General features: G+C 43.7%; 2 protein-coding genes across 5 annotated transcripts in view; one reads left to right on the top strand and one right to left on the bottom strand.

Annotated features, from left to right (window-relative positions):
* LOC139061065 (uncharacterized) overlaps positions 1 to 16,962 on the top strand; it is a 35,448-nt gene extending 18,486 nt beyond the window's left edge. The window contains exons 8-10 of one of the 4 annotated variants that reach the window (XM_070540522.1): positions 10,941 to 11,002; positions 11,094 to 11,192; positions 16,745 to 16,762. In XM_070540522.1, coding sequence (XP_070396623.1) covers positions 10,941 to 11,002; positions 11,094 to 11,187 — 156 coding nt within the window. In that variant the 3' untranslated portion in view covers positions 11,188 to 11,192; positions 16,745 to 16,762. Of the gene's footprint in view, positions 1 to 10,940; positions 11,003 to 11,093; positions 11,193 to 16,329; positions 16,718 to 16,744 lie in introns of those variants that run through there. The other 3 variants (XM_070540521.1, XM_070540520.1, XM_070540523.1) reach the window with 3 other exon arrangements.
* LOC139061067 (sorbitol dehydrogenase-like) lies at positions 1,848 to 18,167 on the bottom strand. The gene is made up of 9 exons (XM_070540525.1): positions 17,726 to 18,167; positions 17,585 to 17,618; positions 15,730 to 15,894; positions 13,143 to 13,302; positions 10,524 to 10,642; positions 9,191 to 9,256; positions 7,716 to 7,891; positions 6,413 to 6,534; positions 1,848 to 3,276 (listed from the first exon to the last, which is right to left on the bottom strand). Exons 1-9 carry the CDS (start codon positions 17,786 to 17,788, stop codon positions 3,120 to 3,122), a joined length of 1,062 nt encoding a protein of 353 aa, XP_070396626.1. The 5' UTR covers positions 17,789 to 18,167; the 3' UTR covers positions 1,848 to 3,119.
* Positions 18,168 to 22,573: the final 4,406 nt, after the last annotated feature.

Raw genomic sequence — 22,573 nt, 5'->3', positions numbered from 1 at the left:
GTTACATTTTTATGTGATGAATTTTTTATGTATCTCAAGTAGTGCGACTATGCAACAAACAATTTATTTAATAAACGAAAAGAAAGGGGGTTAACCGAGGGGCCCGATTTTTATTAGTCATATCATAAGAAACCAACAAGCACTGACGCCAAGGACAACGCACGCGAAATGCGAAGGTTGTGGTGTCGTTCCCCACCTGTGGCAAGTTGTTTTTTCATCCACTTTCATTTGCATTAATTTATAGTTTCTCTATTGTGTTATTAAACACAAGTAATTTCCCCTATGTTGTCCTTGGCGTCAGTGCTTGTTGGCTTCTTACGATATGACTAATAAAAATCGAGCACCTCGGTTAACCCCCTTTCTTTTCGTTTATTATATAACAAGGGTCTCGAATCTGGCAACATTGATGCCATGAGGTAGCATGTGTAAGTTTATTGACCAGTTGCCTTCACCCAGAAAGATTGCGTTCTCGTGACGCCTGAGGCAGAAAGAATGCTCCACATCTGTCCCCAAGGTCTCTCAGTGGTGGCGCTGGATAACACTCCTATTGTTCTACTGGGAAACATAAATACCCAAGAAAGTGGATGGGGAATCGGCGCCGTGGTAGCTCAATTGGTAGAGCATCGCACGCGATATGCGACATCGCACCTGCGGCAAGTTGATTTTTCATCCACTTTCATTTGCATTAATTTATAGTTTCTCTATTTCGTTTAATAAACACAAGTAATTTCCCCTATGTTGTCCTTGGCATCAGTGCTTGTTGGCTTCTCATGTTAAAACGATTTATTTGCCACTTATGTTACAGACAATCCCCGTCAAAGAACAATAAGGGGAACTGAGGGCTGGATTTCTTGTTTGTTACAACTACCCTGTCAAAAGACAATAAAGCCAGCAAAAGCATAGGCTTTTGCTGGCTTCATTGTCTTTTGACTTCGTGCCGTTAGTAACGACCCCTGTGCCTTAAAACCTAGTGACTGTAAAGTATTAAAAATCATGGTGCTGTTCCCTTAGATGGTGCCCGTTACTTGGCAGCATTGCTTAACGGTGAGTATTAGTTCTAAAGATAGCTCAAGCAGCTGAACATGGCCCAACATTTCCAAGAGTTTTGCACGAGTCTTGATCAAAGAGCAAAATCTCAACTGATGTAGGTACTTTTATCATATTGTAATTGCCTGTAAACGCAGTGGGCTCATGCAGTGTGTGGCCTCGAGGTCATTGGCATAGCAGCTGCTGTGTACCAGAGATCTCGGAGGCCATGCTTTACCACCATGGCGTCAGTAGTAATACACATGGTACTGCAGCGAGTGAGGAAAAAGAAAAAGCACACTTAAGTCAGAAAAGAAAAGGTCTTATTTTATGGCATGTGGCTGTTTCAGCCATTGTAATTGTGTGTTCTCCCAAGTCGGTCACATCTTCCCCAGTCACACCTGGTGCGCAGTCCACAAAAGAAGGGTGCCCAGTAGCCTCTTCAATTCAATTTCAATGTAACTTCATGCACTTACATTGTTTTGCATTATCATAGTGGGATGCACCACTTTCAGCATAAATGGCTCATCGTTACTCTCTGCCAAAAATTACGCACAAAAACCACCTTCCAATCTCATCTTGTGGCGTAGCGCAATGAAAGCCTTTGTGTAGTGTGCCTTTCCTGTATCGTGCAAGTTTTTTGTTATGCCTGTGCCCCGACTTTCATGCGGCGCATTTTTATGCCTTTACAAAGTGTCTTTTTAACGTGTGTAATGTTTGATGTGGGTGGCTAGTCATGTATGTAAATAAACTTGTGCACAAAAGAAAAGTTGCAAGATGCACATTTATATGCTGCAACTAAAGCCATCTTGAAAGCAATGCAAATTGAGTGTGCGTCTTTATTCACCATGCCCTTATCACATACAGACATTGTGTTTTTATCACGTACGACGTACTTCTAGTGAGATACATGGCCGAGTGTGTTAAAACACTTGAAGTAAACAAGCAACATATTGCTTTATAAAGTATATTTGGCAAAAGTGCAAACATGGCTGCATTTAACTGTTATACAGGTGTCCTTTTCCTACGTGTGGTTTTGTAAACGTAAACCTTTTGTAGCATGGTAGTATATAATGTACTAAGTACCAGTCAAAGAAAGCTATGTACCATACTCAAAAAGTACTTGTGGCATTTAAGTTGGCCCCTCCGATAGTAGCTAAGTGTTATCATATTCTTCAGTAGCAACAGACAAATACTAAGTACAAATCGCCACCAAGGTTTGAGTGCTTGGTTCTATCGGCATCAACGCCATGTTTTGTTCTTGTTGCCAGAAAAACTCGGAAAATATGCTATTTGGGCATTGACATATGTTACTGAACACAGTGCTTGCTTCGACAACGTTATGTGTTGATAGCGCAATGGAAATTGTATATAAAAAATAGAATTCTTTGAGATCTACTACTATGGGCCATCATAATGGCCAAATGCTATTGTCATGAGTTTACATGATGTCCATTTTGCAACAAACCTGAATTACTGTTTGGTTTGCAGCCAGTAAAAAAATGGATCACTGCTGGGGAAGCACAAACTGGAGTAGACAGCAGTTTTTAGTGACAGTCTTCGCTAAAATTCGGGTTCTTCAGGGACCCTGCATCTCGAAGCTTTTAGAGCCAACTGTACATTCTGTGAAAACAATACTAGTATGTCGTGGCCATCATCTCTTAAGTATGCAGCCTCTTTTTAATATCACTAACGTCTCGGTTATCTACATAAACAGACGTGGCTAGTGTTCACAGGTTGTGCTGATACGAATGTTAGGACCTCGATATTAGAAAAAAGTCCTATCAGAATTGCAGCTAGATGACATTGCTATGAGCTGCAGTCAATCATCACTCTAATGGCCCCACCAGCACCAGTCTTGGCTGTCCAAAAGACTGAGAAAGTAATGCCCTCTGGTTGTAGCCATCAACTGTAAAGTACTCTGTCTGTTTTAAACATTGCTAATGTCTTCGGTATATAAGTAAATGCATGTGAGTGGTGCTCACAAGAGCTGCAGAAAAACCAAAAGCCTGTAGTTCACGCTGTGCCACCAATATGAACGTAGGGTGCTCGACGTGGAAAGAAGTTAGAACTGCAGTCAGATGAAGATGTCATTAGGAGCTGCAGTCAATCACCACTTTGATAGCCCCGCCAGCACCCGTCTTGGCTGTCTGGAAGGCTTCAACCGCAGATGCAAGTTTGAAGTGATGAGTTACCAAAGGCTTGACGTTCACTTTGCCCGAAGCGACCATGGCGAGTGCCGTGGGGTAACTGCGAAGAACAGTATGGACATGCAAGCTTCGTGCGCCTTTCTATCCACAGTTGCAATGCTACTCAGTATACACTCGACTTCCGTTAATTCGATTCTGACGAAACTGGTCGCATAAAGGCAGAAAGAACGCCGAAACACGCCGGTAATTCACTTGGCAGTATTTACCTTTAAAGTTAGCTTCGAGGCAATACAACCGTGCTGTGCAGTGGAGCATACCAAGCGGAAAAAGGTGCCAATGTTACGGGACCTAGCACTTGTTCCTTAATTTACATACGCACAGGTGCCGTCCCCGGTTGCAGCACGAGCACCGAGACGCCTAACAAGTTTACCAGCAGACTTTCAAAGTTTTAGTAAAACCCCCACTATTTTGTAGGTTCTAAACATCCCCTCTACTTTCTGAGTTTTTTTCATTTTACCGCCTTCCTTTTCGCTAGCTTTCCCCAAACACAGATGCTTCTTTTTTTGCATATCAGTGCATGTGTAAGGAACACATACTAGTCCCTGTTAATAGTCTCATATACGAGACATGAATGGCGGGCGAAACGAGAACTAAAATCGCCACAGCAATGTCAGGAACAGATCTGGATGGCTGCCAGTATGCTTATTAGCGTCTAGGTGCTTGTACTATGACCGGAGACGGCGCATGCTTGCACATGTAATTAAAAAAAGTGTTGTCCTACGACAGTGGCCCCTTCCCATTCTTGGTAGGCTTCACCGCACACACGGCGTTATTGCAGCATAGCTGACCATTTGAGTTTGAATTATTCGGCGAAGGCCAATTTCGAGATAGAAACAACAGAAGAATGGGCTCATAGAAATGTTTGGGTGCAGGCCTTGACCTTCAGTCGGGTCCAAATTTACGGAACAAATCGAATTAACCGGTGTCGATTTAACAAAAATTACTGTAGTTGCTTACAAAGATTTGTGGCAGAATGCAAGTACAGTGACTAGCATTTGACTGGCTATGCCTCAGCTCTGGCAGGTACTGGTCTCTGTATCGCGGAGTTCCTTAACTAGTTTTGTCGACAGCTGTTGGTGATAAATAACTTGCTGTGGGCAGAGATGAAAGGGCATTTCAACATGACTGAAAGCCAACTGAGGAGGCTTGAAAATAATTTTGTTGAGTGTTCTGAAAATTATGTGCGAGCATATATGTCTCCAAAAACACTGCAAGCCACGAAGTGCCACACACTTTTGTAGAAGTTGAAAACGAGACAGTTGGCGTGGTAACAGGAAATGATACAAAACAGCATCACGCTATGGTGCCAGATGAGATGAGTAATAAATTTAACAGTGTGAAGTGCATATCAATGCTAGTGTTTCCATACATGTCTAAGGATTGTAATCCTTTTGAGAAATAAAATTGATCTACAATGACAATAACAAAAAGATTTTGTGCATCTTGTGAATGTGTGATATTCCAAGGACATGCTGTTGTCACCTTGACCTGAACATGGCTGAAGATATATTTGAAAACTGGCCCTCATAAGTTACATTGCCTATCTTTAGAGCCACAACCTTTTACACTAGAACCCCGTTGATACGTTTCCCAAGGGATTGTGGAAAAAAAAAACCAGCAGGTTTAATAGTGAGGAAGGCTGCAAATTTCCACACAAAGAGCTCTGAATGGCCACCGGTGCAGTTTCAACGTTCACGCTGTGACAGGAAACGGTGCATGTAGGCGTAGGGGACACATACGTCCTGTGACAGTGGCCTCATTCCACTCAATATGCTTCACCACAAAATATTGGGCGTGCATCGCCGCATAACACGGCTGTATAGCAGCAGAGCTAACTTTAGGGACGCAACAATAACCACAACTATGCCAAGACACGCTTTTCGGCATAGGCTTGCACAGGGTTACCCAATAGGGGTTAACCTTGTGCATGCAGTATTGGAACACAAGCTCAAGAAACATTATAGGACAAAACGTATTTTTTCTGTATGGTTTATTGTACAGTAACTGGGGGGGGGGGGGGCACATAAGTCTATGAAGGACACCGTGGTGGGAGGGTTATGGAATAATTTTGGCCACCAGGGCGGTTCTTTAACGTGCAACAAAAGGCGAGCATTTTTGCATTTTGTCGCCAGTGAAATGCGACTGCCACCACAGGGTATCGGACCCATGACCTCATACTCGGCAGCAGAACGTCATTTCCACTAAGCCACAGCAGCCAGGTACAGAGCAACATTAAACCAATGTAGACTAGTAAAAAGTAGTCTTCCACTACTGCATTTTCATTCACTTTGTGGGAAAAAAAAGAGGTTGAATATTCCAGGAGAGCATGGAAGCTGAAGCTTCTGTTTCTTGGATTTTGCGCAGAAACCCGAGCAGCCATACGTCAGTGTGGTGTCACAAAAAATGAACTAAAAAGAAAAAGATACAAAGCGTCCGAAAAAACAAATGCATGCTTTTAACTGCTCTTAAGGGCTCAAATCATCACAGCCCCATTAGGGACGGCCTGAAAGGCCTGCTAGGACACTTATTAGGTGTCTCGGTGCTTGTACTGTGACAGACAGCAAATGCGCACATCTATAATTAAGGGACAGTGGCCTCTTTGTATTCTTGGCATGCTTCAATGCAGTATATTGTGTATGCTTGACTGCATAACACCGGCATAGTGCCCCGAAGCTTTCAAAAACCCACATTATGCAACGTTCTTGCTGTGCTTTCCGCCCTTTAACGCCATTGGCGAGGATGATGGTTTTAAGTGAACGCAACATCACTGTTGTCTGCTACTGTGGTGTAGAGGCGCAAGCGTGCAACAAGCCAAAATTCAGGAACCGAAAATTCTGTAAGCATAACTACTGAAAACGGAAATTGAGGAAACAGTGCGAGTGAGAAATAAGAGAACAGTGGTGCACAATCGAAGATTGGTGCTACTCAGCAAAAGTCACCGTGGCAAGTGGACGGAAAGGCTCCAGTCAGGGCAAGCTGGGGCAGGAACTTTGGGGTGGTGTCACGCCCCGTCTTGTTTTTACGTTGGCTCAGGCTTGCCAAGCCTCTTTCTCACAGTAAACGTGGCTATTTTGCTATTGCAGAACCAGAATCTACAAACACAGTACAACTTGAAAGGGTGCCTCGAAGTGTAACCCAACACATGGAAACTTCGTAGCCACAGATGACATACTCACCAGTTCGCGTAACGAAAGATTCCACGGATGTCGATTTCACGGCAGGCGGCGTCCACCAAGGGCACCTTCACTTCATTTGGCCCCATGCCAACAAGAACCAGAGTGCCTCCAGATCTAGTGGCCTGCAGAAAGCATACATAACTATGAATCTGGGCAGTTTGCATATTCAACTTCGTGCATTACTTCATCTAACATTTGTCCAGTTTTCCATTAACTTGCGAGGAGCAATGAAATTGGATAAATATGCAGACACGACGACAAATGGAAACGAGAGGGTACATAGCATTAACTCACTATAGTTTCTAACTTTGTGACCACCTTTAAACAAGGCAAGCCATTTCACAGCTCCCGCATTCTGCTGTGATGGCTCACTAACAAGTGCAAAAAGCAATGCCAGAAAAACAACACTTCAAGTGCACTTCTGGTTAGCAAGAATTTCCAAGCCTCACGAATGCTTACACAACATTTGCTTATGAATATGGCATAGAGATATCACATCACTCAATTGAAAGTCAATAAACCCACAAGAAATTGCACAAAGTAGCACTACTATCGAAACGAACTGTATTCAGTATGTGCACAACCATAATTTTCAAAGCATATTAAAAAAGGTTTATGTGTTTGCATTCTTCGGAACCTGAAAGGAAATATTGTCATCCACCTGATTGTAGGACAAAGCTACAAAAAAAATCCATACGGGTTTCTCAGAAGCAAAGCTTCGCAGTTGAAAAACTTGTTCTGGTCTGGGGACCGAACCTGGGACCAATGCCAGATGGGACCAATGGGATCGTCGCTCTGTCATCTGCGCTAACCTAACCAGGAGGGTTGAATTAATCAACTTGATGCACTACAAGGACACAGAATTGGTAAAAGTGTTGCTGCAATGTCCCTGCAGTGGTTTGAGTTGTCAGTAAATTCAACCTTGCTCTGCGGTCCGCCAGCCTCTTGGTTAGGTTAGCTCAGATGACAGAGCGACTGTCCTGGAAAGGCATCGGTCCTGGGCTTGATACTCAAAGCAGGACATATCTATTTCTCACTTGCGAAGCATTCTTCCCGAGAAACCTGTATGGATTTTCTTTGTAGCTTCATACTACAGTCTATTCATTTCTATACAATTTTCTATTCCATAAACCTTTCTCCATCCCGAGAGCTTTCATAGAACAGATTTGCCATCCTTAGGAACCACTCACATGTGTGTAGCAAACACAACAATGAAGATTTTATTAACCTAGATTTGTTCTGAAAAAACCAGGCTTATTTGAAATTTTGTAGCAGGACAACCTGCTGCTTTGTGACCACTTACCACCATGCCAAGCTGGGTGGATGACTCGGCACCAGTGCATTCAATGGTGACCTCGGGCAGGTCGCCGATTGCGCGGAGGATTTCTTGCTTAGTGTCCTGCACCGACTTTGAAGCAACGCTGAAGACGAAGTCAGTGCCAAGTGATTTTGCCACCTCAAGTCTGCTGCTTACGATGTCTGCCAAGGAAACACAAATGCCAAGCATTGTTGACAACATTTCATACTCGTGACACCTCGGTGCCGAACAAAGAATCCAAGCCTTTGAACAGCTTCCTTGAATTCCTTTGGTGACACAAATGCCACAGCATTTCATTTGCTCTTTTTTTTTCTGTCGGCTTTTTTCCGTATCTATTTTTGTATCCGATCTAGCACACTGTAATCCTTACTGAAATTTTCCATGCTGGTTTAATATACAGTTTTCAATGCTTGAGACGCGATACTCGGAGCACATGGCTGTCAGTGCTTTCTGCACCACTGGTGATTCCTAGATGATGGCTTTGAGGCCAATTTCAGTCATAATGCACCACAAAGGCTTTCCCTTTCGTCCTATACCTCAATACATCAGCTCGATGTCCTCAGTGTCTCACAATGGCAAAAGGAGCACTGGGACCCATGTAATCAGAGTATCGCATTTCAATCACCAAGCACTGTACCTGACATAGCTTCAACTTCCATGCAATGTAACAGTTTCTTTTGAAACTGGCAAATAGCGCGGAACAGATACTGCCAAAATATATGGTGTTAGGGCCTCAGTACAATGACACTTTTCCAGGGAAAAAAAAAACAATTCCAGGAGAGCTGACCAGGGCGGCAAAAGTGAAATGATGAGAGCTACCAGGGCAGATGCCTTCTGCAAGCTTTACCACGCCATCTAGCGGCTGCTTCACGAAGCGTAGAGCCACCCGTAAGCAAGCAGTGCAACATGCATCCAGGTCGATGTCAACAAAAGAAAATAACATGACAAGCCAGATTTGTTTTGTTGTCAACTAGTTGAATGTGCAAAGGAATGAATGAATAAATGAACCAGCCTATAAGCTGGGTTTGTTTCTTGAATATAAACAACGACAACAAAAAAAGCTAGAGGCAAAAGTCAGAGCACACAAAGTTTTAGAAATATTGGCAATTTAATAAAAAAGGTAGAAAGAGGATTCTGTTGTACAATTAAAAAAATTGCTTTCAATAAGATGCTTTACGGTTCAAGGAAAAACTTTTTCTGTTGGTGGCCCCCAAGTGAGAATTGGAAATAAAGTCCAATTCCATTAATTCTATCCACAATGCGGAGCACAATCAAAATGAATTGCAAATATTGCGAGTGCCATTTGTTCTGCAAGCAAACAGATTGTAGCTTCTGGTGCAACGCAAGTTGATGTCAAAAGAAGGGTAATCATAAAAACGTGTCGTGTAGGAGAGGAAATTTCAGTTCAGAACAGAAGGGAGAGGTCATGCTGCTGTGGCCGAGTGTTGATGTACACCCACCAGTCATGATGACGCGGTTGGCTCCCATGGCTTTTGCTGTGAGCAGGCACACAAGTCCAATGGGACCTAATTGATCCCATTAAAGAAAGAAAAAAAAAGGAGAGAGAGAAATCAATTATTAAAGAATCCCATGATCCTGTGAATCTGCAACTTATACTACACTATGCACTTATCGGGCAACGCTGCAGTAGCTACATAAGTATGTAGTGCGGTTTTTAGGGTACAACGAGCCGTGAATGGCCAAACACTGCCGATGCTTTATAGCACACGTAATCGCATACTTTTTCTGCCTTGACTTCTTTGGCAACTTCACCCTGAAAAGGGTCTTTTGTGTGGAAATTGCAGCATGAGTGATTTTTTTTTCACTGCTGATGCAAACTGTTGAAAGGCAACATTTTCAATATAATGGGTTGATTAGTATTGTTCCAAAGATAATCATTGCAGTCTTTGGTTTTCAGCGTGCATGTTTTCTTTTTTTGCCTGTATTGCTTGACGCACTGGTGTGTTTAAAGCAAATTATATACGTATGCAAAAAATGGGAACTTGCATACTTGCCGAGGAGCATATTAGCATAAATCAGTTGCCTAACTGACCGTAACACTTTACTACAAATAAGTGTTACGTAGTCGTACCCCCTTACTGGGTTTTCATGGAAAATGGTAGCATTACCGTCTTTTGTAAAAACTTTGGATGGCTAGATTTAAGTGCGAAATCTACTTCTATGCTGCTACTAAGATGCATATGAATTCACAGCCAAAAAGAAGCTTTTGTGGATGGTTCGGGCTTTGCTGCTTCTTGTTGACCAATTCTGCATTTGCTTCTCTACTAACGCTGCATTTTATTACAGATGACACATTACATTCGCTTTTTTAGTTCAATGTTACCCATCCTGTTGTCATAAAAGCATTGATGAAAGCATTTTATGCTATAAAGAAAGGCTCGGAAGTGTGTAGTATTAGGTCCATTACATTGCGTTCTTCAAAAATATGCTTTTTGAAAAACAGGCGTCATGAGAAATTCAAAGGTAACGTGGCTATTTTACCACAATGTGTACTGCGCATGCGTAGAAGGCTTCTTCATTACGCGCCCAAGACTATCATTTAACAGATAGCAGCTCACGCTTCTCCGTTTCTAGTCTTTCTCAGTTCCATGTTGCTCAAGTTGCCCCAAGTAGAATAATGTATAGAAAAAAGCACTAAGGCTACCAGAGCGACTGTAGAGTCTGTGTAAATTAAGTTTTTTCAGTTCACAGCACATTTACAGTGCCCCTAAGGCAATGGCCAAGTACTGTTAATTGACTGATTCTACTAAATATAAAGAGCGAGAGACGAACCTGCACCACATATCAGCAACGTCTGGCCAATTTGGAGCCGTGCTCTGCGACAGGCATGAACTGCCACTGACAGCGGCTCCAACAACGCAGCTTCGTCAAACGACACGTGGTCAGGCAACCTGCAGAAAATGAAAATATGAGCTCGGATCCTTCTCGTCCAATTGTGTTATGATGCATAAAATTATTGCACAGCTGAGGCAGTCAAATTGGTCTAAGGAGTGAACCTTGCTTAGACTGAGCAACAGGCTCAGGCTCAAGCAATGCACAAAACCATGTGAAGAACAGGAACACTTGAAAAGCTACAGTCAGCTGGCTCCTTGAAAGGCCCCTCAAGAGGTCCAAGTGCAAATTTTGGCTATATACGGGAAGCTGTAAAACACTATCCAAGAAGCATTTTACCGATTTTTTTTTTTTCAGATCGGACCATTATTGGAGAAGCTAGACAAAATTAGCTGTCCTGTTATCATGCCGGGCAAGAGGTGAGAGTCACTACCAATGCAAACACTCTCTTCCTTTGTCTCTGTTAGTGTTCCCAAGTGGTTTATTGTTCCTTGCCTTCTCCCATACCAGAGTTGAGGAACATACTGCGGCATCGAGCCCAGCCTCCTTTTTTTCCCTTCTTTTCCATCTTTGCAACGTTGCGCTTTTTGCATTGGTTGGCTAGCCACGGTGAGTGACGAAACACAGACTGTGAAGAGGCATTTGCATGCGTGATTGTGACTCCCTGGAGCAGGCTTCCTCAAGAGGGAAGGTGCATGGCATTTGCTTTGAAATTCCAGCCGTTTTTGTGCCACGCAGCATTGTAATATTTTGCAGCCACAATTGTGAGCGCATCATTGCATACGCTATGCTTGTTTGTTTAAAATAGCCAAACCTAGTGAGGGGCCATTTAAACAAACACACTTTAAGCCAACTACAACGAAATTTCACTTTGGCAAAATATGTTATAACCGAGTAGTTTGTACTATTTAAGAAATCTTGGCAAGGCTGCGGGGCTGGTAATTTCACGATTTCTTTATTAGAAACTATTAAACAGCACCTACGCAAACGACGCATGCACATGGTGGTTAGCAGATATGATGTAAATCCCAGCACAATGCTTTTGAGATAGCTCAGCGTGCTGCAGGCCAGCCACAGGAAGCTCCCAATCTTGGAGGTCATGCTGAGCAGCTCCACATTCTTGGTCGTGCATCACTTCCGGAGAGTGGCAATGGCAGAGTTATATATATATATATATATATATATATATATATATATATATATATATATATAGTTTTCAGTTTAGGTATCGACACGTCTAATTTTGTGAGCTTTTCGTGATGCATTCAACAGTACTTCAGAGATAATATTTAGCACGGAGGTTGCTTTATATCTACACTATCTGCAACTAGGAGTACTATTGTTGCACATACAGACATGGACGCAAGGCACATGATAGACAGACAGGGCACCATTTATTTTTCATGTGCAAAAGGGCCCTGTCTGAAGAAAGATGAAGAAATGAAGTCAATTGTGTGTCTGTGTCTCATGTCTGTCTTTCAGAAGGCACACCACATCTGTCTTTCATGTGCCCGCTCATGCGCTACAACAGTACTTCAAGATGCCACAACAACAAGCCTGCATTGCAACAAGGCTTTCTATGGTTTCTACAATTACTCTGCATAAGGCAAACATTGTGAAAAGCTAGTGTGTAGAATGACATAAAAGGAACAGAAATTTTTCAAGTGAGAAATAGACATAAACAAGGAAAGATGACGGCCAAAACCACTGTTAGAATATGGAACCGGCTGCCCAGTTAAACAGTAAGGCAGTAAGCCAGCTTACCAGTGGGCAGGCCTTAGTTAGGTTTGAATAATACCATTTGCCGATCTTTGCATAGTTTCTTTCTTGTAAATGAATTGTAAGAATAAATAATAATTATCACAATAATAACGATGTTATGTGCCCATTACGGTAAGCAAATAGCAGGCAAATAGTGATTGTAAGGTCAATTACACTGCATTTCAGCATGAATAAAGATACAAGTTGGCCGATATAATTCAAGTATCCTAGAAAAGAATGCAGTGACGCTTCTTTGCACTACTCTGTTGATGTTACTTCTAGGATAGTGCTGCCCCCTGTATGCAGCCCGCAGACTTGCCGAGCGCAGCAGCAGCATGACCTCAGACTGCCTGTGTAGCACAAGACCCCGATTTTTTAGGGCGATCTGCTGTCTTTGTGAAATATGTGCTGTTTTCAGTTGCCGCCCCCTCAGCAACTCAGTCATACAATGGCGCAGGGCAAATCCCGAGACCATTCTGAGCACTGCAATCTATCACTCTAGTTGAACTTATTATTTGCTTCAATGATGTGTTTTGTTTGATAGTGACCAACGGAGCTCTTGTAGGATGGGCCTGAAAATTTAATACTATAAGGTTACATTGCTGGGCCACACATGTAAAACAGTTGCCACACAGACGAGCACACAGCAACGAATGTACCGAATGCTCGGTCAACAAAAGCTACATGTGACACCCCTTTTCACCAAAATACACTATGCCACAACCGAAAATGTGCGCCCACATGGGGGTGCTAGTGAACAGTTAACAAACGGTGAGAGTGCAAGCAAAAGGCACTGACTTGTAGCAGAAGTCAGCAGCATGTGTGTAGAACCGAGTGAGCGTCCCGTGATGTGGTGGTGTGGCGCAGAAGACGACATCGGGACACAAATTGTATCGGCCTTCCTTGCAGAAGTTGCAGTAACGACATGGCACCCCAGGTTCGATCGCCACACGATCACCTGGTGGGTGGTGGGGTGACCACAAGCATGAAATGTGCAGCTGATTGCAAGAAAGCAAATCTAAAAGCAGATAAATATCTTGCATGCAGGAGAAAGATGTGAGACACAATTGCCCTATTGTCCACCTTGCCCAGATTTATCAAATGTGACACATAGAAGGCCTGTCTTGAAGGTATTCAAGCATGCTTCCCCCGGCAATTTCATTGTCCCAATCCCCCTTCAGACTAGTTCCCTACTGCTTCCACCACACACAGAGTCCCACGATGTTTCCACTTTTCAAAATACTCCTGGAACACCTCCTAGGGAAGTGCTGATAGGGTAGCCGTTGCATTGCTCTTGATGTCCTCTCAGGCTTGAAAATGTTTTCCTTCCATATGCCTTTCATTTTCAGGAATAGCCAAAACACACCTGAGGCCATGTGCAGACAGTTAGGAGCTTCACGGACCACAGTGTGCTTTGCCAAAAAAGACTAAATATTCATTATTCTAGTGCAATTGCCAGGTCTGAATTCTTCCTGGGCACTAACTTTGCAGGCACCTTTGTGCAGCTTTGTTGCTAAGCACCACCCGAGCAATTTCTCTCACAGGTAATCAATAGTCCTACATTACCAAGGTTCGTACTTCATAAGTAGTGACATTGCAATGGCTTGTTGATAGCCTTCCAAAGCCTGGCTTGCTCCAACGGATGTTTGGCCTTCCTTGAGGTGGTTGCATCACACTTTTTCTCTGCTTTGTGTCTGTTGCGTCATCTCCAAATGCTATTTCAATCTTTCGAATTGCTTTTGCTTAGCTATCACCGAGCTTTGCACAGAAATTTATGCAGTATCTCTGTTCAACTCACTCCTTCATTTTTTATCACTTAAAATTGCGCTGAGATGTAGTATTCAACACAACTGCTCCCACGCAACAGCAGATGTAAGTGAAGGTCATGCGGTACAGTGAACTAGAAAGGGGCAATGCAATGCGTGGAGGCAGCGATGCATAGGATCACCTAACGCCACCGGTGGCGAACCGAGCGGTGGCATCGCAATTGCTCACTCTTGTATGCGATGCCTGTTGGGTGGCTCGAAAGTGCTTGTTAGGTGGTGTTTTACCCGCTTGCTCTGAATGTCTGCCGGTTTTAAATTCACGAACATTTCAGCTCGCGTCAACAGCAACGAGGCCGGCTGATTCGGTGCGACATTATTTGTTTGTGCTGTTATTTTGCAGGGCATCACTTAAGTGTGCTAGCTGTTGAAAGGTGTGCCAAGGAGAGAACAATTGTACAATGTAACTGCCTAATTTAAACTTTCTTTCGTTGTTATGAGGACAAGGATTTGCTGAAGCAAAGCAAGCAGCAGGACTTTTGTAATGCAGTTAATTTGTTCTTGTGCCCGTTACCATAGCCATTAATGCTGCCATTGCATTAGTGTGGAAAGCTATTAAACATATCAATGTTCTATGCCCTACCGGCTCTTAAGTGTGCATCGTCATGCTCTGTGATGTCTGTATGGTGAGCATTTAGTTACAGGTTACATAGACCATGAGCTTGTGCCCGTTTTGTGAACTGCTGTACCTTCCCAGTGAAAACAATGGCGTCCTATTTATATCCTATGGACATCCACTGCCAGGACATCGATATCCTAAGGATGCGTCGAATACATCTCGCGAACGTCCCACACATGACTATTTGGCCGCACTTTTCGTGTCCTGCGGACATCCGTTGCATGTCCGTGAAGAATGTCATGTGGACATGCTACGTTCATTTTACGACCGTATGCCAGGACCTTTTGTGTAGTGTTCGCCATTGTGCAAATTACAGTCGCAGCACACGCTATGTGACAGATGCAACGGGTAGAGCGTCCACGTATCAAGAACAGATACACTGTGTACGCATGTTACACACGCACGCAGCATTTCGTCTGCTGCTTTTCAAGAGTGGTCGATCGCAGCGGCTCCATAACTGGCTTCGCTGCCAGAGCCACATGGAGAGTGCCACCCGCTGCGTACCCCGTCTAGTACACTGTACCAGCAGGGTAAACACATCATGGACCCTGCTCACATGTTGCACAGCGTGGCCAACCTACACCTTGTACTTGTCTCTATAAATGATTACGTTTAGGTCAGACACTTTTCTTCAGACAGGCCTTGATCTAAACAATACTGCCTTCTCATGGCTGCTTTGAAAAATGTTCAGTAGCAGCATTGCATTACATTCCCCAAAACTCCACATGCTTATGCGCGCATTTCCTTGAGTTAGGTAAGCACTGAGAATGTGGGCATTACATTGCCGGCTGAATGGTATTACAAGAGATGCTGGAAAGCCTATGCTTCTCCACGATAACTCAACTGTCATGTTTTTATTTACTGAGCTGTGTAATGTGCACTGAACTTACTAGCAACAAGTGTAACTACAGCAAGTTGATCTTGGAGATGCAGAGTTGCTTACCTGGCTTCAAGTGCTTGACATTCTTGCCAGTTTTTACCACGGTGCCGCTGCTTTCATGGCCAAGGACCATTGGCTCACGAACAATGAAGTCACCGATGGCTCCGCGAGTCCAGTAGTGCACGTCTGAGCCACAGATGCCGACTGAATGCACCTTTATTTGGACATCTGCGACATCATGGCAGACCGCTGTTACTTTGGGGCCAGAGAAGATGGTCATTGTTGCAAGAGAAAGTATATATATATATGTGTGTATATATATATATATAACCACACAAAGAATATTCAGCATCAAACTCTGAACCGCTATTGGTAACATTGTTTTGTATGCCTCCATGGTTCGTGGCCTCCCTACTTTTCTGCCACCAAACCTCCGATCACCATTTACTAATAGCTTTGTAGACATGTTTACTTTACCCCTGCTATCCCTGAACCCAAGGAGGCCAGCAGGGCCTAGAGCAACAGCTGGGTAGATATCTTCACATTCTAATAAAACATGTTTTATAATTTCCCTAGCTTTACCGCAGCAAGCGCATGCTTCTTCTTTGGTGTACCTCACTTTATAATTATGCATTCTAAGATATTCCAATCTCGCTTGTTCAGGATGAAGCCTGAAGCCGATCTGTTCACAGCAACTCGTACTGCTACCTGGTGTTGTGGTCCAGCATCACGAGGAAGAAGTAGATGACGAATGAATTGGGAGGCTTACTGGGCTGGGAGGCCCAGTGCGTTTGTATGGCTAATATGTGGCTCAGAGGAGGCACAATTCATGCCTCATATGAGCACAAACTGTGACACACTTCGTGCAACAATTCAGTTATAAGGTGACATATAATGCTAAAAAACACTTTTCGTTACCCGAATGTCCCAATTACAGTAAGGTAGCTGTCATGTCGGAATACAGTATAACCAGTGTTTTTATTCCAACAACTTTAAAAAGAAATGCTTAGTGCCTGCACTGGTTTTGGTAAAATTCTGAAACAAGATTTCATTTTTCGGTGTCCTTGTTTGTCTGTAGATTACCATGGCTCTCAGTCGCCGACAGAGAACCAGGACAAGTCTACATTTCTGCAGCAGATTGCTTCTTTGGCGATACGATATACATACAATGGTGATGCTTATTATTCTTTTTTTGTCAAATAAACCAAGAAAGCAACAGAGCGAAGTGTTTTCCTAAATGATTTGCTGAATAAATTCCGTACTGCTTCAAAATTTTAGCAAGTTAGCAGTGGCATGAAACATGTGTTTTTAGTGTCGTTAGAATAAATATGTAGGTCACTGTATATGTCAACATGGTAAACAAAATGTCAAGGTATTGTTTTTGGTGCTACTTGTACGCACTCACCGACGCCTATTGAGACATAAGAGTAAAAGAGGCATAGCTGGTGAGACATTCAACAATGTACATATTCTGCATCACATTGTTTGCTGCAGTGCTCATGCACAGAACTTCAAATAATATATTATTCACCCCAATCAGGTACTGGCATCATTGATACAGCAAAACACCAAACTGATGTAGCCGTCTACAGGGGAAAGACTTCGCTAAACTTAATTTCAGCTTGTGCAGCTGCTTTTCTGATGGTACTGCATGGTTAGAGGTGGGAATTTGCCAAGCCATGCCCATGACTGTTCACGTGCCGTTTAACGGCTCGTATGTGTTATAAGTGTCTCACTCAAATATGCGAAGTATACGGTGTTATACGCGTACGTATGCATAATATTTTGAAAGCAGGAAACAAAGAAAAGCTTTGGTGACGTGATACGCCATATTTACTCTACAGCATGTTCTGCAGTGCCTTAACGTAATTTAAGACAACGAAGGATTGTTGCGCACGCAAGCACCAAAAAGCCATACCGTTATCGCCAGGCTCTGGTATGGGTCGCTGTTCCTGGAATAGAAAGCATGAAATTTCCAGCATGACACCGACAAGTTATTCATAAGTTGTCATCAGCGTACTGCTGGCAAATTGCCCCCAAATTAGAATGTAACACGTACCAATCGGAGATCGTCCTTCTTGTAAAGCACAGCAGACAGATTGTCGACGTTGGCACCAGCCATAGTTGACGTGTAGTGACGCGTTGTTTCACTTCGAGCGCGCACCTTAGAGTACTTTGCAATGGGTTCCGCAGAAGAAGTTCGCCAACAGCCCAGACGTTGTGTGGAATGTCGGTGTAAATCAGGGCGTACCGTCCCGAAGCTAGGGTGGCTGTCGAGGCGCTTGTACGCTTGAACTCCGATCGCGTCAAGTGCTGCGACTACACCGCCAAGGCCACTTTTGCAGCCGGCACCAAGTCGCGCGGGTCACACCATTGATGTAAACAAGCGGAAAACATTGACATCGCCGGCGATACGGGGGTCACGTTGTGCACATGACGGGCCAGCCAGCTGCATCCGTTGGCGGTAGCCGCCACGCGACGGCATTTGCTTTGGTTTCGTTTTTCTCGGTCGAGCAGAGATGGAGCAGAGGGGGCGCTGTTGCAACACGTTTGTTTGGAAACAATGCCGGTAGATGGCGCAAGCAGTCCACACGTTTCTTCTTTTAGAGGTGGCACTGCTTGTTTATATGCCAACAGTATGAACCGCACTTACGAACAATCGAAAGTGAGGCTAATTAAAATTGTATGCACAATACATGTAGTCTGCAAGCGCTGTGTGCGTGCGATTAAAAGAGCACGTGTTCCTGAAGCCGAACAAAGCATTGAGCGGTCGCCTACCGTTCAATGGACTGAATGGCTGTAAACGCGAATGCACGCACGAAGACCGTTCGATCCAGAGCATTCAATCAATAACATTATGCCAGCCCTGCATTGGTTTGTTGCGGAGAACGCGACTTGGTTGAGCAGAAAGACAGTGATTGCGACAGATGTGCCAGAAAAACCGATTTTAGTGTGGGCTAACGAAGATGCACCTGTTAGCTGACCTCATCGGAAGCGATTAATGATAAAGCAATTCAACATGGTCAGAACCAGGTTGAAGACGAAATTGAACTTTACGGCAACGACTTGAGGTGTCATCGCATACACCGATCGAGTGCATGACGACCGTAAACACCCGCTGGCCAGTATTTTAATTAAAGTCACGAGCATTAATTTCTAGTAGTACCTCCCTGATGCATAATGCGATCAGAGCGATTGCCTAAAGGCACGCACTGGCTTTAATAATAATAATAATAATAATAATAATAATAATAATAATAATAATAATAATAATAATAATAATAATAATAATAATAATAATATACCTTCAAACAGCATCTGTTCCTTGGCTCCTGCCATAATTTTTCTTTGTCTTTTCTTTTTTCATTCTTCTTTTGTTGAAATTTAACTGAAGAATTTAATGCAAGCTTTGTTTCATCCTAAAACCAAGGACACAAGGAATCTGCACGAATAAAAGCGCACGCCATACCGCTTAATTTAACGTCGCGGAAACAATTGCATGTATGCAAATTGTGTACGAGTTGGACAGCGTACACGTATAGCCATTTATTCTCTTATTGTCACCGTCTATAGTTACGGGCTCGCTAAAGAAAGGACTATGTTAAGAATGCGTGTTACGCCATTTCTACACCAGCAAAAAAAAAAAAAGAAAAAACGTGACAGCCTCGGCGACGTACAGACAACCATAAAATTTTGCGGAACACGAAATACGAGAAAAAGCTGAATATCTACGCATCCTCACAACGCAGCCTAGTACTGTTCGCATTTATGCAGCCTCTACCAGATGTGTGAACAACGCTGTGATGTTCGGTTTTACTGACTACTTTTACAAGATGCCCGGAAATTGAAACGTTTTCTGAGATCCCTTGGTCCGTAAACATTTGTCATCGACTGTACTTATGTTGTTCTACAACAAAAGTAACTTGGCTCTACACCATGAGCAAAGCATTCAGTCACTTTCCCATGGAACAAATACGGCGCCAAGGGAGTAATATCTACTTTTAAACAATTACAAAGGTGGGCCTCACACATCCATAATCCTGGTGGTTATTGAGACCAACCTATTTATGAAAGATTTCGTGTAGAACGATTCGATGTGAGAACTCCAAAGTTTATCGAAGCGTATACACGCGTTCGTGACAGGAAAGTAATCCCGCAGGAACGATGACAAGCACTGTGTTAAAGGAATGATACTCCGCGGAGGTTAATTAACACAATTTATTTCCTTCTGGCACGTACTTCTGATCAATCGCCAGTATTTATACAGAACCACTTAATCGTGCTTCATAAAGCAGGAAATCGGCTTCTGATTGCGTCAGGCTGTGATCTTGCTATAGTTGATGTTGTTGACGACTCCGGAAAGTGGTGCAACCCCAGTGTCGGCTCTGATAAGAGTCGGCACCCTTCCGATTGTCCCCAAACGATAATCGTCATATCTGCCTCGCCAGCCTTCCTGTAACGCTGCGCGCCTGGAACTTCCAGGTCACTACAACGCACGCTAGCCATCAGCGTTACATACCTGAGTCGCGACCAATGACAATGCAATTTTAGGTGCCGTTTCCCTGCTACAGACGACAGGCGCCGGCTCTTTCGCTGAGTGGGCCATTTGACGCTTTCGCATCCAAAAAATGTACGTGTGTGAAGTGGTGGCAAGCCGTGTCACGTGGTAGGGGTGGAGAGGGAATTGTATAGCTTAGAAGAGAGCGCGCGCGTGTGTCAGCCTTACTTTGCTCTGTCAGTTTCACTTCGTCGCCGTCTGTTTCACGTCGAGGCAGGGCCCTTGTCGAGTGAGCTCCTGAACAACACTTTGCAATGCGGTGACCGCGGTTTAAGTCATGGATCCAGAACCTCAAGGAGGTGCGACGTAATGTTAAAGCCTTTCTCTCGCATTTACGGCTAAATCGCGACTGAACTTTTTTTTTTTTTAAGAGATCTCTCAACTCTGTTCACCGCTGTGCACCGAGTGGCAACTGTCTGGTGACATTTAGGAGGTGCGCTGTCACTGTCGTCACTGTACCACCGCGGTGTCACATGTTATCTACCAATAAATACTCGGTCTTCCTCCTTCTCATCACCATCGTACCTGTATAATAATATAATATTTGGGGTTTTACGTGCCAAAACCACTTCCTGATTATGAGGCACGCCGTAGTGGAGGACTCCGGAAATTTTGACCACCTGGGGTTCTTTAACGTGCACCTAAATCTAAGCACACGGGTGTTTTCGCATTTCGCCCCCATCGAAATGCGGCCGCCGTGGCCGGGATTCGATCCCGCGACCTCGTGCTCAGCAGCCCAACACCATAGGCACTGAGCAACGACGGCGGGTCATCGTACCTGTATATTTATGTCCACTGCAGGATGAGAGCCTCTCCCAGCGATCTCCACTTGCCCCTGTCTTGCGATAGCTGATTCCAACTTGCGCCTGCAAATTTCTTAATTTCATCACTGCATCTAACTTTATGACGTTCTCGACTGTGCTTCCCTTCTCTGGGCACCCGTTATGCACACGTGGTACACGGGGATACGTGAATACTTGGTATAAGCGGACAAATACAGGCTAGCGATTTTTTAGGGAACTGGAACAAAAGTTGTAACGCGATCCGAGCCACGAGGGCCCTGCAGTTATACTTACGCCACTCAGCTCTTATATATATATATATATATATATATATATATACCTTCTTTGATCTTTTATAGTCATATGAGCATGATTTGTTTATTTTTTAGTTTCTTCTCTTTCTTTTGTCTTCTCTGACTCTCGTGTTCATTTGCTCTTCATGCAATCTCAAACACTACAGCTGATGTAGCAAGCCCTGCATCTAGCGGGGCTGATATCTTCTATTTCCATTAAACTCTCTCTCTCTCTCTAACTCTACAGGAACACTAAATGCAACTACTAAATTAGGCTGGACTAGCAAAGTATTCTTTCAGAACTATATATCCATTCAGCCATTTTCGAGCAAGAGAACTTGTTGTACATTGCTAGGTTAATTCCGTTTATCTCACAAAGCAACGTAGCTCTTCTTCACCAATTATCCTTCACTGGACCCTCTTAGACGGTGTTATAATCCCTGATGTCACGGTAATATGGTGCGAGAACTTCACGGCGGTGTCACCACCCGTCTTTCGCTTTTGCGCATTTTGTGGTTTACGTACCTAACCGCCTCTCACGGTAAGAGAGGTCGTTTTGTTAATTGTAGCTTAAACCTAGTTTGTTAATACAGCTTCACTTAAAAGTCACAGTTTCCTCCGTAAAGCGACGCACTGATAGTGATATAAAAAATTTCACAATTAACTACACGAAGTAGGATTCAGTTTTGTTGGCCATATGAATTATTTGTAGCAAGCATTCGGCTACTAATTAAGTTAGCAAGCACGGTGTCACGCGCACAGGAACAAACATTTACATTTTTGCATTTGCAAACATTTACATTTACATTTTTGCAGGGGCGCGAATTCTGGCAAAAAGTAAAGATCAAAAAGCTCGGGAAGTGATTGAAGCTTTCTTTATCGAAAAGAAAGGAAGCATGTGCGTCAGCGACCCGTCAATATCTTTATATATGGCCGAAAAGAAATATTTAACCAGTGCGCTTCCATATCAATCTTGATGTGATTGTGTCCTTGCCGGGTATATAAGTGTGTGGTGTGCCTCCGAATAAAAGCAGTTGTAAGTGGCGCTCTGTCCCGTCTCCTTCCTTGTGTCGTGTGTGTTTTCGCGCCTAGTAGCCAAGATGAAACATTTACATATCTCACTCGATGACTGAAAACACTCGCGTCGTCACAACACTGACGTGGTGAAGAGCGCCGACCTCGAGGCAGCTTCGCGCTGTCTCTCGCTTCAACGCGTCCCCGAAACTTGATATTACGCGGCCTCCAACACTAGGCGCGCGGAAAGACAGCGAACA

Source organism: Dermacentor albipictus, chromosome 6 (assembly GCF_038994185.2).
Source record: "Dermacentor albipictus isolate Rhodes 1998 colony chromosome 6, USDA_Dalb.pri_finalv2, whole genome shotgun sequence".
Classification (NCBI taxonomy): Eukaryota; Metazoa; Arthropoda; class Arachnida; order Ixodida; family Ixodidae; genus Dermacentor; species Dermacentor albipictus.
Note: the sequence above shows the minus strand (reverse complement) of the source record. Positions and strands in the feature narration are given on the sequence as shown.